Source organism: Notolepis coatsorum (genome assembly GCF_963971535.1).
Source record: "Notolepis coatsorum genome assembly, chromosome: 2".
In the NCBI taxonomy this organism is placed as follows: domain Eukaryota; kingdom Metazoa; phylum Chordata; class Actinopteri; order Aulopiformes; family Paralepididae; genus Notolepis; species Notolepis coatsorum.
The window spans coordinates 200,524,515-200,538,054 of NC_140166.1; the positions used below are offsets into that span (position 1 = coordinate 200,524,515).

At 41.2% G+C, this 13,540-nt stretch overlaps 1 protein-coding gene across 2 annotated transcripts in view; it reads right to left on the reverse strand.

The window, feature by feature from the left end:
* prkacba (protein kinase, cAMP-dependent, catalytic, beta a) overlaps positions 1 to 10,163 on the reverse strand; it is a gene marked incomplete at its 5' end in the record, with an annotated part of 37,309 nt that extends 27,146 nt beyond the window's left edge. Inside the window, 3 exons of one of the 2 annotated variants that reach the window (XM_084309078.1) lie at positions 3,163 to 3,291; positions 4,477 to 4,538; positions 9,814 to 10,163. In XM_084309078.1, the coding sequence (XP_084165204.1) occupies positions 3,163 to 3,291; positions 4,477 to 4,538; positions 9,814 to 9,859 (237 nt within the window). Of the gene's footprint in view, positions 1 to 3,162; positions 3,292 to 4,476; positions 4,539 to 6,707; positions 6,841 to 9,813 lie in introns of those variants that run through there. The other variant, XM_084309077.1, reaches the window with a different exon arrangement.
* Between the last annotated feature and the right edge of the window lie 3,377 nt (positions 10,164 to 13,540).

The window sequence follows — 13,540 nt, forward strand, 5'->3', positions numbered from 1 at the left end:
ACTAGATATGATACTTACTACCACTACCTTTGTACTTAATATTCGGCCACCCAGTACACGGCATAAATATATTATCATGAACACTCTCACGTAGATTAAACGGATCCAACACAAATGTACGAATTAGAAACAGGTCTTTATTTCTACACAGCGATGGTGTGTAGAATAAGCACTTAATCACTTAATTACATTTATGAATTGAAATAGTATGCACTTTTATGGCAAGGAGTATTCGTCGGTATATCAATAGAGAATGTCCAATCTCTGAAGGCGCAGGTGGTAAATATACGACCTGGAATAGTTAAGGAATAACAGCAATGATACTTTAATGATTATACTAGATACACTAGAGGGGGTTAATCCGGTCGCTTGTAAGCCGACAGGAGTAGGAGGGGGGGGGGGGTAGAATCCGGCTGCCTCGTCCGGCCAAGGGTATCCCAGGTGAACCCACTGTAGTGCTGTTCAATGCGCCGGCGATCCTTGGACCACAGATGAAAGCAGGTGGACTCTTTGTGGGCCGGCTCTCTCCGGTCCACGGGGGAGAGATGTGAAGCGACCTCGTCTTGCAGAGCGTCTCCTCACCTTGCGTCCTCTCCAGGGGGGGGGGTTCCAACACACGGCAGTGTCGGGGGTCTTTATCCATGGAATAATCAAAGTATCCAAAGCATAATCCGTGCCTGGGAAGGCGGGCTGTCGTCGGTAGAATAATCCGGTATACAGGTCCACTCGCTCGTCGGCTCTGGGGCTCCTCGGGTGCAGCTTCACATAGGGTCAACCACCCTGGGTAAGCAGCCAGTTCTCTGCCCGAAACGATGGGGTACTGACTACGGTAGTATTCTCACCACACGAAGCACTATATATTAACAGACTATTATTAGCTTAATAGACTACGTCCAACTCGACGATATAGTGCCAAATATGACTATTCAAATATTAATATACACGATGTCTCAATACCGATGGTAGGCGAACTTGGCCTTACTCCCACACGTGGCGTCGCGGGGAGGCTTTACGTCTGTGACTCTATTGGAGGGTAAGAAACTGGACTGAAAGGAAAGTCCTACTTTAGTAGCGCAGTATATATACGCACTATGAACAAATAGTCCCATTAGTGGTGCGGTAGCCAAATTCCTACGCGGAACTAGGACTTGTTCGTACATGTCGAGCGGTACGTTTGAACTGGGTCTGAGGGGTATGGCAGCCTGGCACCAAGGTCTCGACCAATAGTAGAATGGAGACTATTATGGGATGTTCAGTAGGCTAGAATGGATATTCAATGCATATTGTACAAGGAATATACAAGGGATATCAGGGAATATTAGAGAATATACAAATACAATTAAATATATATATATAAATAAATATATATATTCGGTTTAATCTGGCCCTTCACAACACTTAGGATCAGGAAACCTGTTCACAACATGGACAACAATTTAAGCTTAAATTCAAGTAAAAGAAAATGAGAAAAAGGAAAGAACATGAAAATTCCCACAATTTAAGGTACAGGGTTTTTGCCCTATACAAGTGCTGTGTCTGCGTGCCTATGTCCATTCTGTTGTGTGACTCCTAAAAGGCATGTCTTCTTTAAAAGCAGTGTTGTGTGACTTCTAAAAGGCATGTCTTCTTTAAAAGCAGTGTTGTGTGACTTCTAAAAGGCATGTCTTGTTTAAAAGCAGTGTAGTGTGACTTCTAAAAGGCCGGTTTCCTTTTAAAGCAGTGTTGTGTGACTTCTAAACGGCCTTTCTCATTTTAAAGCAGTGTAGTGTGACTTCTAAAAGGCCTGTCTCATTTTAAAGCAGTGTAGTGTGACTTCTAAAAGGCCTGTCTCATTTTAAAGCAGTGTAGTGTGACTTCTAAAAGGCCTGTCTCCTTTTAAAGCAGTGTTGTGTGGCTTCTAAAAGGCCTGTTTTCTTTAATGCAGTGTTGTGTGACTTCTAAAAGGCCTGTTTTCTTTAAAGCAGTGTTGTGCGACTTCTAAAAAAGGACTGTTTGTGTTTGCGGCCTTCGGTGAAGGACTGATAAAGGTTGACGCACAAAATGTCACCAAACTGAAAAAGGAGATAGACAGCTTTTAAAGCGAGACACTATAAAAGTAACAGTACAGAAAACACACAAACTGGAAATCAAACAGGCCTTGCTCTGAACATGCTACCTAGGTCAAATATAAAGTAGGGCTGGGCAATAAAACGATGATTATGGCAATATATTTTAATAATCGATAATACAAATAGTATCGATAATAAAATAATATATATATATATATTTGTATTGTGACCTGCAACAGGGCAGCTTTAAAACCAGAGACAGTGTACAGATTTGTCTTTCTTGCCTGCAACTTAAATAATAATAGATCAAATTTCTATAGCGCCTTTCATAGAACCCAAGGTCGCTATAGAACCCAAGGTCACTGTTTTGTAATGGCTTAAAGTAATGGCTTTGCTTGTCCAAATGACAATTATTTTTCTCTTGTCCATTTATTTTGTTTGCTTTCTAATTTAAAATACAGTTTGAAACAGTCTGTACACAGTAGGCTATGTGTGCTAGCAGAGCTAGTCTCCAGTCAAAAGCGCCAAAAGATAGAAAATAAACTAGCAGAGCCAGAACTGTTCAACTCCCCTGGAGCCACAGCCACTTTTTTGGTACTTTCGCTTTCAAACCAGCTGCAGCCTGAGAACTGGAGTGTGAGGGGCTGTAACACTAAAGATGGCGGCAACGACAAAGAATTGCTGCAAAATAAACATACATTTGTTGTTTAAATATATATATATATTTTTTTAATAAATCTTATATATTTTTTAATACTAATAAATAATTATCAAACGATATGACAATTTTTATCGTGATAAAATGTTTGGCCATATCGTCCCAGTAGACTAAATGCAACTCACTTCAGTACTAGCAGACGGACTGAGCAACACTGAAATGTGTATTACTGTGAAAACACCATCATCACAATAGCTAAGAAAAACGTTCTATTTCCACGAGATGCATGATGACACTTAGCTGAAGCACAGAAGAAACATGCAGTAGTTTACACAATACACATGTGTCATATCACATAATACTTTGACAAATTCTGATCAGATTGGCTTTAGGTCATGGAAGTCATCGCATTGGTAGCTTAAATATTTTCTTTATAATAATAAAAACATCACCCACTTTCTGTTTGTCCAGGATCTTCATGGCGAAGAACTGGTCTGTTCCTTTATGTTTGACCAACATAACTCGCCCGAACGAGCCGGTACCCAGAGTCTTCAGCCGATCAAAGTCATCCAGGCCTGTGGTGGTCTGAGGAAAACACGTCATCAGTGGGGAATGAGACAGCGGATAGTCGAAGGCAGACCTCGTTCTCTTGTATGTTTTCGCAGTGAGCAGTGTGTGGACACCATTGGTATCAAATAGAATATTTAGTCTAGAAAAAGACATTGATGACAATGCAGACTTTCCTAGTAGTTACTAATAGGCACGTACCCGCCGATGACCTCATACTGATTATTGGTTTCGCTTGCAAAATTTGTTCTGACCTAATTCCGGTTGAAAATAAATAAATAAAATAGATAAACTATTACTATATAAAGCTGATATTTACATTTATAAAAAGTAATGTCAATCTGTTGTGTCATATGCACAATCAGCTTCCACTGTACTTAGAAAACACTAACGGAATGGCTTGATAGAGAAACGAATGTTAGCTAGCTAACCGTTACCTAGCGAGTCATATCAAGTTGACAAACTGAAAACTAAATGCGGTAGAAATGGTGGTGGCACATGTCACAAACTAATTGTACATACAACGTGAGACTGACATTCCATTTGAAAATACAAATATTTAACTTCATAACATTCGTTTTTGACCTGGAAGTAGGTAGGAAATAGGAACACACTTTACAGGTGGAATGGATTTAGCACCACACTGGTATTGGATACTGGGCTGATACCAAACACATACAATAGGTTATTAGCATCTGGAGATTCCCCTGACAGGAAAATCTGACACCAAGTGCACATCTATAATGGAGAGAGAAGTGTATCATATATCAATCATTTCTGACCTCTGACCCCTAACCTCTAGGGTCTAAGTCTATTGGTCAATAAAAGTCATGGTTTGGATCGGTACTCTGTATCAGCCAATAGCCCATCTAACGTTTAGGTCTGAAAACAGGAATCAGCAGTAAAAAAGTTGCATCCTCAGTGGTAAACACAGGGATGATTTGATTTCTTCATTAGAGACGCATAGGGCCTCGTTGTTGACACGATAGAATTACACAATCAACATCTCTGCCTCAAATCTACACAATCTCAGGCGGTTTGCAAGAAAGGAAGTGGCTACTTTTATATCATACAAGGTGTCTAACCAACTTTTTATATACAGTAGACCAGAAGTGAATGTTATGAAACTCCAAACTTGTGAATTCACTCTCTCTCTCGCCAGACACTCATAGAGAGAACAACTTTATCCAAGATGATCTTTACCTGTGGTGGACACTCCCATTTTTTTAGGAAATCTTCTTTGGCTTTGGCTAAGAACTCTTTCACTGAGGGGATATGAAGAGGAGACGTCAATGAGCATGTCAAAACACATAGTAGCCACTAGCTAAGCACACAACACGTTTCGGTAAACTAACCTGAATAAATTCATAGTAAGGTCAGGCCAAAGCCAAGTACTGGGGAGGCAGTACTGTACTTGACAAGAAAGAATAAAACCATCTGATTTATTAGCTACAAAACCCAAACCAAACACCTAGGCAGGCAATTTAATGAATAAAGAGATGCAAAAAGCTCTTGTGGGCTTTACAGGATGGGTCAATTCAAAGAGAGACTGTAATGCATCCCTTTCAGAAGTATTTTATAATTAAAAGAAGAAAAAAAAATAGACAAATAAAGCAAAAGGCAGCAGAGCATAACTGGATGTACAGCGCAGGCATTAGAAAAGACATATGCAACGTGAAAACCACAGCAGACATGAGACGTCCATAGTCACAGAGGAACACATAACACTGTTACTATGCCTGGCAATACACATGGTGTGTTTGCTGGGGTACATGCATACCTAGCATGGAAACACTGCTGGATATGTGGAAGCTAAGCTAAGCTAAGCTGTATGCTATAGTTGTTAGCCTAAAATAGTCCCAAACGGTGATATAATCTGAGTCTATGTTGGAGCTGCCTACTCTGCCTAGAGCTGGGAGGTATACCGTCGTGGATCCAAGTATGGATTTTACCATACCATCATCCAGGATACATATCATATATTTGTAATAAAAAAAATTTGTTCCTTGAAGCAGTATTAAAACGTTTAAGAAAATGGACAGTTTTGAATGAAATAGCACAGTGAAAGACAAAAGTCATATCACAATGCAATTTGTACTGGAAAACTATACCATCAAAAACGAATAAAGATTATATTTTGGGCATATCACTCAGCCTGCCTATGCTGCAGAGGAAGTGGTTTTGCATGTCCAATGGTCTCTCTCTGTGACTTAGGGCGGCTTATGGAAGAATGAGCATACCAAAAGTCTCTACAGTTCACCAAGGGTTTGCAGGAACATTCACCCACATGGATGGAAATGATGAGCGGAGAAAGAGAAGGAAGAAAGGTTTATGTTGTGTTAAGAACAACATTAGAGATTCCAGCGGTAGGTTTATGCTGTGTTAAAAACATTAAGAGATTCCAGTGGATTAGATGTAAACATGCAACAAAATGACATTGAAGACGAAGACGACATAAGGCACGCCTACTGACCAACTGGAGAAAGAAAGAAAACTGACAAGAATTATTCTGGAGTTGAACATAAAGACCATTTTAGGAAGAATAGGTAAGGATTGTCCCCATTTCCATGGCAAACAAGTTAACTTAAATCAATAATCAAGAAAGCTGCTGCTAATGTAGCCTAATAGGTTTACAAATAAAACTTTATTAAAGACAATATTTTGTTCTTTACAGCTTTACCACACAGTAATAAGTAGACAGTTCAGTTTTAATAGATTCAATACTTAAAACGTAATGGTCTAATTCACCAGTGGCCTAATTCTTAAATCTTAATCATAATGGAAAAGTCAAACCTCTAATCGAGCCTACAGTACTGCACTGAAAATATTGTTTAGAATTAAACATTTTAAACAAAGAAGGAAAAACAATAATGATTGAAAGACATTTTCGAATAAGAACACATAATTCAGCAAAAGCGGACAAAGAAAATGACAGATAGAGGTACGCGGTTAGGATGAGGTGAGCAACAGAAGCGCCAGAAAGGTAGCGTAGGACAATGGAGTGTGCTTAAGCATTCTTAATGGAAAGAACAACCGCCTACTTGAAGACTTTCCGGTTGATTCAGAAGATGTAGGCTAGAGTAACCAAATTTCTTTAAAAGTCTGTATTGGTTAAAAGTCAGAAATAGCTGCAATGTGATGCAATAGACTTGTTTCCCTTTGCAAAATTATCTCAAGACATTTTCAGTAAAGCAGTTGTGGATCTAAAGGGGAAGTTGAATAGCAAACTCTTTTCACACTGAAGAAGGGTTAGAAGTTAGAACTTAGAAGACTGCATCGTTTAGTCCAAAATCCCATTATGTTTTGAAGCCAAATTCAACATCGTCCCACAAACGCAAAACATAAATCTAGCCAACTTAAAAAGTCGACTTTAAAAAGGCAAGTACAGGTGGCTTCCTCTCACTTGTGTAATCCGAAAGCAACACCACACTTACTCAACTTATCCCATACGATGGTGAACTCAGACACATGAGGACCCTCACTCTCTTGTCCTTTCTGCTCTTGGTTGCCCTTGCGATACTTGTTAAACAGTCGACTAGCCAAGGAGTGATCCTTTCCCTGGGCCATTTCAAGATGAATGCCCTGGTGTTTTCGTTTTTGACAATGATCGCGCTTAGAGGTGAGTTAACCGAACAGTTTTTGACTGGAGGGCCGGCCTTGGAGTGATACACTTCCTGTATGTAACAAGCTGCACTTTGCTAACCACATAGGCTTCCTGTTCAAAATGTTGTTTCAGTTTGATCAGCCAACAACATGTTTGCCTTGACTATAGTACAATATTACAGTGTTGCTTGAAAGTATGTGAACCCCTTTGGAATAGTCAGCTTTTCAAATATGTCACACATTGATCTTTATTATATCTTAATCTAAGATACATTTTCTGATAAAGCATGTCATGATTGAAGGAGAACACAAATAGTTTGAATATATAATGTGTAATGACAATGCAATGACAATGTGAATAACACAGCACTTCAAAATGATTTAGCCAAAAAAATACACCCTTTTTGATCAACTTTTGATATGCTGGTCCAGAAAGTATTCTTCCAGTGGACTACTGAATTAATTTTGAATGGACATGCAAGTAGAAACTTGATCGTTTGGCCATAACAAGAAGTTTGTTATTCACATCGTCATTGCATTGTCATCCACCATTATAACACCATGCCTACCATTAGCTGCATTAGCATGGTGATGGGAGTGTCATTCATTTCTGTGGGCTGCTTTATTGCCTCTGGTCCTGGTGACCTTGCCATTACGAGGAAATCAGTGAATTCTATGTTTTTACTTTCAAATTATACGGAGGAATGACAGGTCATGTGCTCCATGACCTGTAACCATGCCAAAGGAGTTATGCAGCAAGGCAACACTCCTAACTATTCAAGCAGAAATACATAATAGTGATTAAATGAGAAGACACATTATGGATGGTCTGAGATGACACTGGGACCTTTGGGACACATTGAAATACTGTAGAAGTTGTAGTGAGTTCTTCATGCAAGGAATCCCTAAAATGTCAGTGAATTAAGATACGATAAGATGATCCTTTATTAATTGAGGGAGTTCAATGATGAAAACTAACCAAAATCCATCAAAGCACATGCAAGAGACTAGTATTCAACTCTAGGAAAGGTCAGGGAAAGGTTTAGTTGAAGCCATAGGTGGCGGTGCCAGAAGCTGCTGGGTCCCAAGGGTTCACAATTCACATACTTATGCACACAAGCATATTTCATGTTTAATTAATAATTGTATTTAGTAAATAATCAAAATATATTCAAACTATTTGTGTTTTCCTTCAATCATGACATGCTTTATCAGAAAAGGTATCTTAGATGAAGATATAATAAAGATTAATATGTGATATTCCAAAGGGGTTCACATACTTTCAAGCAACACTGTATCATAGCAATATAGATATTGTTTATTTGCTTGATAGGCACAATTGAAATCTTTGGCATGAATGAACCAACGCTTAATGTCAAAACATTGCACAGTGCTAGCCAGCAATAGATACTATATTAAATAATAATGTTAAGGAGCCTTGCTTGCCCAGAAACAATTTAACAAAATGTGAGCATGCTCCCTGTGATCAAATGTAAAATACAGTTCTTCACAAAGTTTCCCCATAATATATAGGCTCATAATAATAATAATAATAATAATAATAATAATAATAATAATAATAATAATAATAATAATAATAATAATAATAATAATAATAAGCATTATGTCCCCCAGGTGAACTGGTAGATATGTGGGTGGGAATGATTTTGAGCTAAAAACAGTCTTCCATCATATAAGGCCAACTTAACATTTAACATGTGTTTTTGTATTTTGTGCATCACAGCTTGTATCAACCTTTAACTCCTCCCTGTAAAGCTACAGGTTGGTGGTGTCACAGGTCTGTGCGTCTGCTGCATTATAGACAACTGCCAATCAGAAAGCAGGTCAAGACCACTGCTATCCCACCCACACAGACAACTAGACATGGTGGTACAGTTTAGTGGATTAACTCAGGCCATTACTGACAAATGCACTCAAAACACACGACAGTGCCCTCTGGCTACTGTTTTCAACGGACAGAGAAAGAGAGCAATCTGGATAGTGAGTGAGATTACTTTTCAACAGGTGCACAATAGAATAGAAGAACTTCCCACTCCCTTATCAGCATCAACACAATTATTTTACCGAAAGAAAGCACGGACATCTTTTGATTAATTGTAAACATGTCCCTCCAATATCTGGCTTTTTAAGTATCATATCAGGTAATGTTAGTCGTCGTTAAATTGTTGCTTTTCGGCTAGTTGACTATTCGGTAACGTTAGCCGACTACTACCATGTACATTCACACTTGCAGCCATTGAATATATAAAAAAAAAAAAACGGTAGCAACCACTAACAGCAATATTACAGTGACTAGACTGTTTCGACCACTGGTACCTAGCAAACTTATCCTTGTGTGTTATTATTATGAAGACGTGCTGTTGTTTAGCATTATAGCCAGGCCTCCACTGCAGCTGGATCTGGACGTTACAGACCCATGTTTGGCGATGCTATCTAACGCCAGAGAGCATAAATAACTAAACATTAACAGTATGCCCCGCTAACCTAAACGCTACTCAACATTAGTAACATCAGCTAACGTCAGATAACTAGACGGTGTATATGTTTTACGTTAAGTCAAAGATCTCTATGATTCAATACACTGTCACTGGAAACAACACACATAATGTCACCCTGAATGTCTGTTGACTGTCTGTAGCAGTGTCTGTGTCAGCGTGAACGTTAACTAAATACGTGGTTGTGCTCATGTAAGGTTATATAGCCAGAGATCAGCTGCTAGCTCGTTACTGAGCCAAACAGAGGCTACTATCCTCCCAAAGATGGTCCTTCTCTGCAGCTCCTGTTCTCATGCTAGCTGCTAACATTAGTGGCAAACGCCTAACGTTTAATAGCTGTTCTCGCTTCGTGTTGTGGTTAGTGAATAATCCAACTAGCCACTTGAAGATGGACACAGTCGGTGATTTTGCAGATGCTCACCGCTTTCCTGCTCGTTGCCCTTCTTGGCAGTGGCTGCGTTTCCCATCGTAGGAAGACACGGCGACACACCGCTGGCTAGAAGAAGCAGCGATGATGGTGGCGATCAGCTAGCAGAGTCCTCCTCCTCCTGTTAGCTAGAGCTAACGGTGTTCAGCCTGTGTGTGTTAGCTGGCTGGCTAACAACATCAATGTCTTCTCGTTCTGAACACACAGAACCACCGGCGCCGCTCTGCCAATAATCCCTTGTTGTTGTCGATAGTTATTTATTTACAATAGGCGTTGTCGTTCAGTTAGACCTCCAACGGCACGAACGCATTATATCCAGGCTTTTCACCTCAGCCTGTCTGTCGTTTTACCATCGACACACCAGTGGGGAGAAAAACTATTTCGCACACACACACACAGGATGTGATGTTATCAGCGTATAGCTGACGTTCTGACACATCGACCACTGCTATGAACAGTATTATGCACCTTTGTCAGAGGTTCTAATGCCTGGGTTCAGGTCCAAGGAAGAAAACCTAACTATACTATGTATATTTGCATGTCATATGTCATCCAGTCATCACACACATAATAAACCTCTCCATAAAACAGGGACACGTCCCCAAGGACTTCAAAATTGCGAGAGTAACACCCCTGCACAAAAAGGGCAGCAAATTAGACCCGGGCAAATACCGCCCTGTTTCTATCCTTACATCCATCTCGAAAGTCATGGAAAAAATAGTATACGAACAGATCGAAAAGTACCTCGCGGAAAAAAATTGAATCTACGAATTCCAATCTGGCTTCAGAACATCCCACTCCACTGACACATGCCTTCTCTATTTGAACGACCACATCAAACAAGAGGTGGACGTGGGCAAATACTGCGGCATGGTCATGCTGGACCTACAAAAGGCCTTCGACACTGTTAATCACACCATTCTGATTGACAAGCTAAAAGCAATTGGTTTTGATAGTCTATCAGTGAGCTGGACACAATCCTACCTGGAGGGGAGAGAACAGATGGTGGAGGTAAACGGTACCCTATCCCCCCCCTCACAGTGAGCTGTGGTGTTCCACAAGGAAGCATACTAGGACCGCTACTATTCCTAATTTATGCAAATGACATGTCGTCAGCTTGTGACTGCAACTTGTTCCTATTTGCGGACAACTCAGCCCTGCTGGTCTCTGACAAGAACAAGTTACAGGTTGAAAAAGCCCTCAGCTCGGAACTAGACAAAATCTGCATATGGCTCGCCGACAACAAACTATCATTACACATGGGCAAAACAGAGTCCATTCTCTTCGGTTCAAATAACAAACTCAGCAAGACCGACGGCTTCTCGGTTACAGTGGGTGACAATATTGTCATAAGGAAAGATGAAATTACCTACCTGGGTTCCATCCTAGAGGCTAATCTTTCCTGTGACAAAATGGCATCCAATGTAATAAAAAAAGTCAACCAACAAACTCGATTCTTGTACCGGATCTCCTCTCTGGTAAACAAGAATACCCTGAAGACTCTAGCAGGAGCACTCATTCAAGGGTACTACGACTATGCTTGCACCTCATGGTACCAAAGCACCTCAAAGGCACTAAAAAACAAATTACAAACATCTCAAAACAAGCTAGTCAGACTACTGCTTGACCTGACTCCTAGAACCCACCTCACCCCTGCCCACTTTGACAACCTAGGATGGCTTAGAGTAGACGACAGAGTACAGCAACTTGCAATGGGCCTGGTCTACAAGATACACTACGTGACCAAGGTACCCATGTACATGTCAAAATACTTCCCAAAGGTCAGTGAATACCACGATCACAACACCAGAGGGAGCTCCACAAATCATGTTAAACCCAGATTCGGCGCAAACAAGGGACTAAACACGTTTCGCAATTATCCCACATCAATGTGGAACGCCCTACCCAAAGCTGTAAAGGAATGTGAATCACTACCCACTTTCAAAAACACTCTCAAAAAACACCTACGGGAGACTGCAATTCGAAACTGGCCCCTGTAAATGTCTTAACACAACCCCCTCCAATGTACAGTAAATTACCAAGTATGGTCTTTGTCAATATTCCAATGTACAGTTTTGTTTGTACAGTTGTACAGTGTCCCCCACCCACCCCTCCTACCCAGCCCCCCCCCCCCCTCCTACCCACCCCCCCACCCCCCCCAACCACCTCCAATGTACAGTCCCCCCCCCCACCCAACCTCCTCCAATGTACAGTTTCTACGTCAAATGTATATACTTTTTTTCAGGACTCTTTTTGTATCACAAACAGTACTGTATTTGCAAATCTGGTATGTCATAAATGTATAGATGTAGCAGTACTGTCTATCTGTATGTCATGTATGTCATATATGTTACGATGAATTGAAAATGGGGGACCCTGATGTAAACAAGACGAAAGTCTTTCTCTGGTCTGCATCCCCTTAACAATTGTATGTATTGAGCTGTACTGTACTGTACCCATTCTGCAATCTGTTAATAAAGTTTTCAATCAATCAATCAATCAATCAATCAATTCAGTGTGTGTCCCCCCCACCTCCAATCGGGGGCAGCGTGAGCCTCCCACGCGTTACTCCTCGCCACTGAGAGTCCGCGCTGTCTGGTGAAAAGATGCGACAGGCTGCCTCCTTGTGTACCGGAGGGGATACGTGATGCAAGGCTTCTATCCTTATTTACCCCTTTACCCTGAATGGCATGACATGCAAATGATGCTTAAGCATGTGCACACCAAGAAGGCAGCAGGACCAGACGGCATCACTGGGCGGTTCCTTAACTTACAGTATGCACTGACCATATGAATTGAAAATGGGGGACCCTGATGGAAACAAGACAAACGTCTTTCTCAGGTCTGCATCCCCTTAACAATTGTGTGTATTGAGCCGTACTGTATTGTACCCATTCTGCAATCTGTTAAATAAAGTTTTCATTCATTCACCAATTGGCACTGGTACTGGTATACATGGTAATATTCAACCTGTCCCTGGCCCAGTCTGTCATACCCACACGTTTCAAGGAGTCCACCATCATCCCTGTACCCAAAGAAAACAAATCCAGCCTTCCTAGATGACTATCACCCAGTAGCACTCACATCTGTGGCGATGAAGTGCTTTGAAAGGAAAGGACTACATCTTGTTCCTCACTGCCCAGCACACTGGACACACAGTTTGCCCATCGACCCAATAGATCCATAAGCGATGCCATCGTCCGATTCGTCCACATCCTTCACACTGCCCTATCCCACCTGGACAACAGGAAGGAGAATTATGTGAGACTACTGTTCATTGACTATAGTCCAGCTTTCAATACCATAATCCCCTCCAAACTCATATCATTAAACTCCAAGGACCTGGGACTTAACACCTCCATGTGCAGGTGGGTCCTCGACTTCCAAACAGGCAGACCCCGGGTGATGAGAATGAGAAGCCACACCTTATCTACCCTCACCCTCAACACAGGGAGAACCCCAGGGTTGGGTTCTGAGCCCCCTGCTGTACCTGTGCACGCACGACTGCATAACCACTATTAGCTCAAATACCATCGTCAAGTATGCTGATGACATAGCTGTGGTAGGCCTGATCTCAACGATGATAAGGCCTACCTGGAGGATGTGGAGGGCATGATCTCAACGATGATAAGGCCTACCTGGAGGAGGTGGAGGGCATGATCTCAACAATGATAAGACCTACCTGGAGGAGGTGGAGGGCCTGATCTCAACGATGATAAGG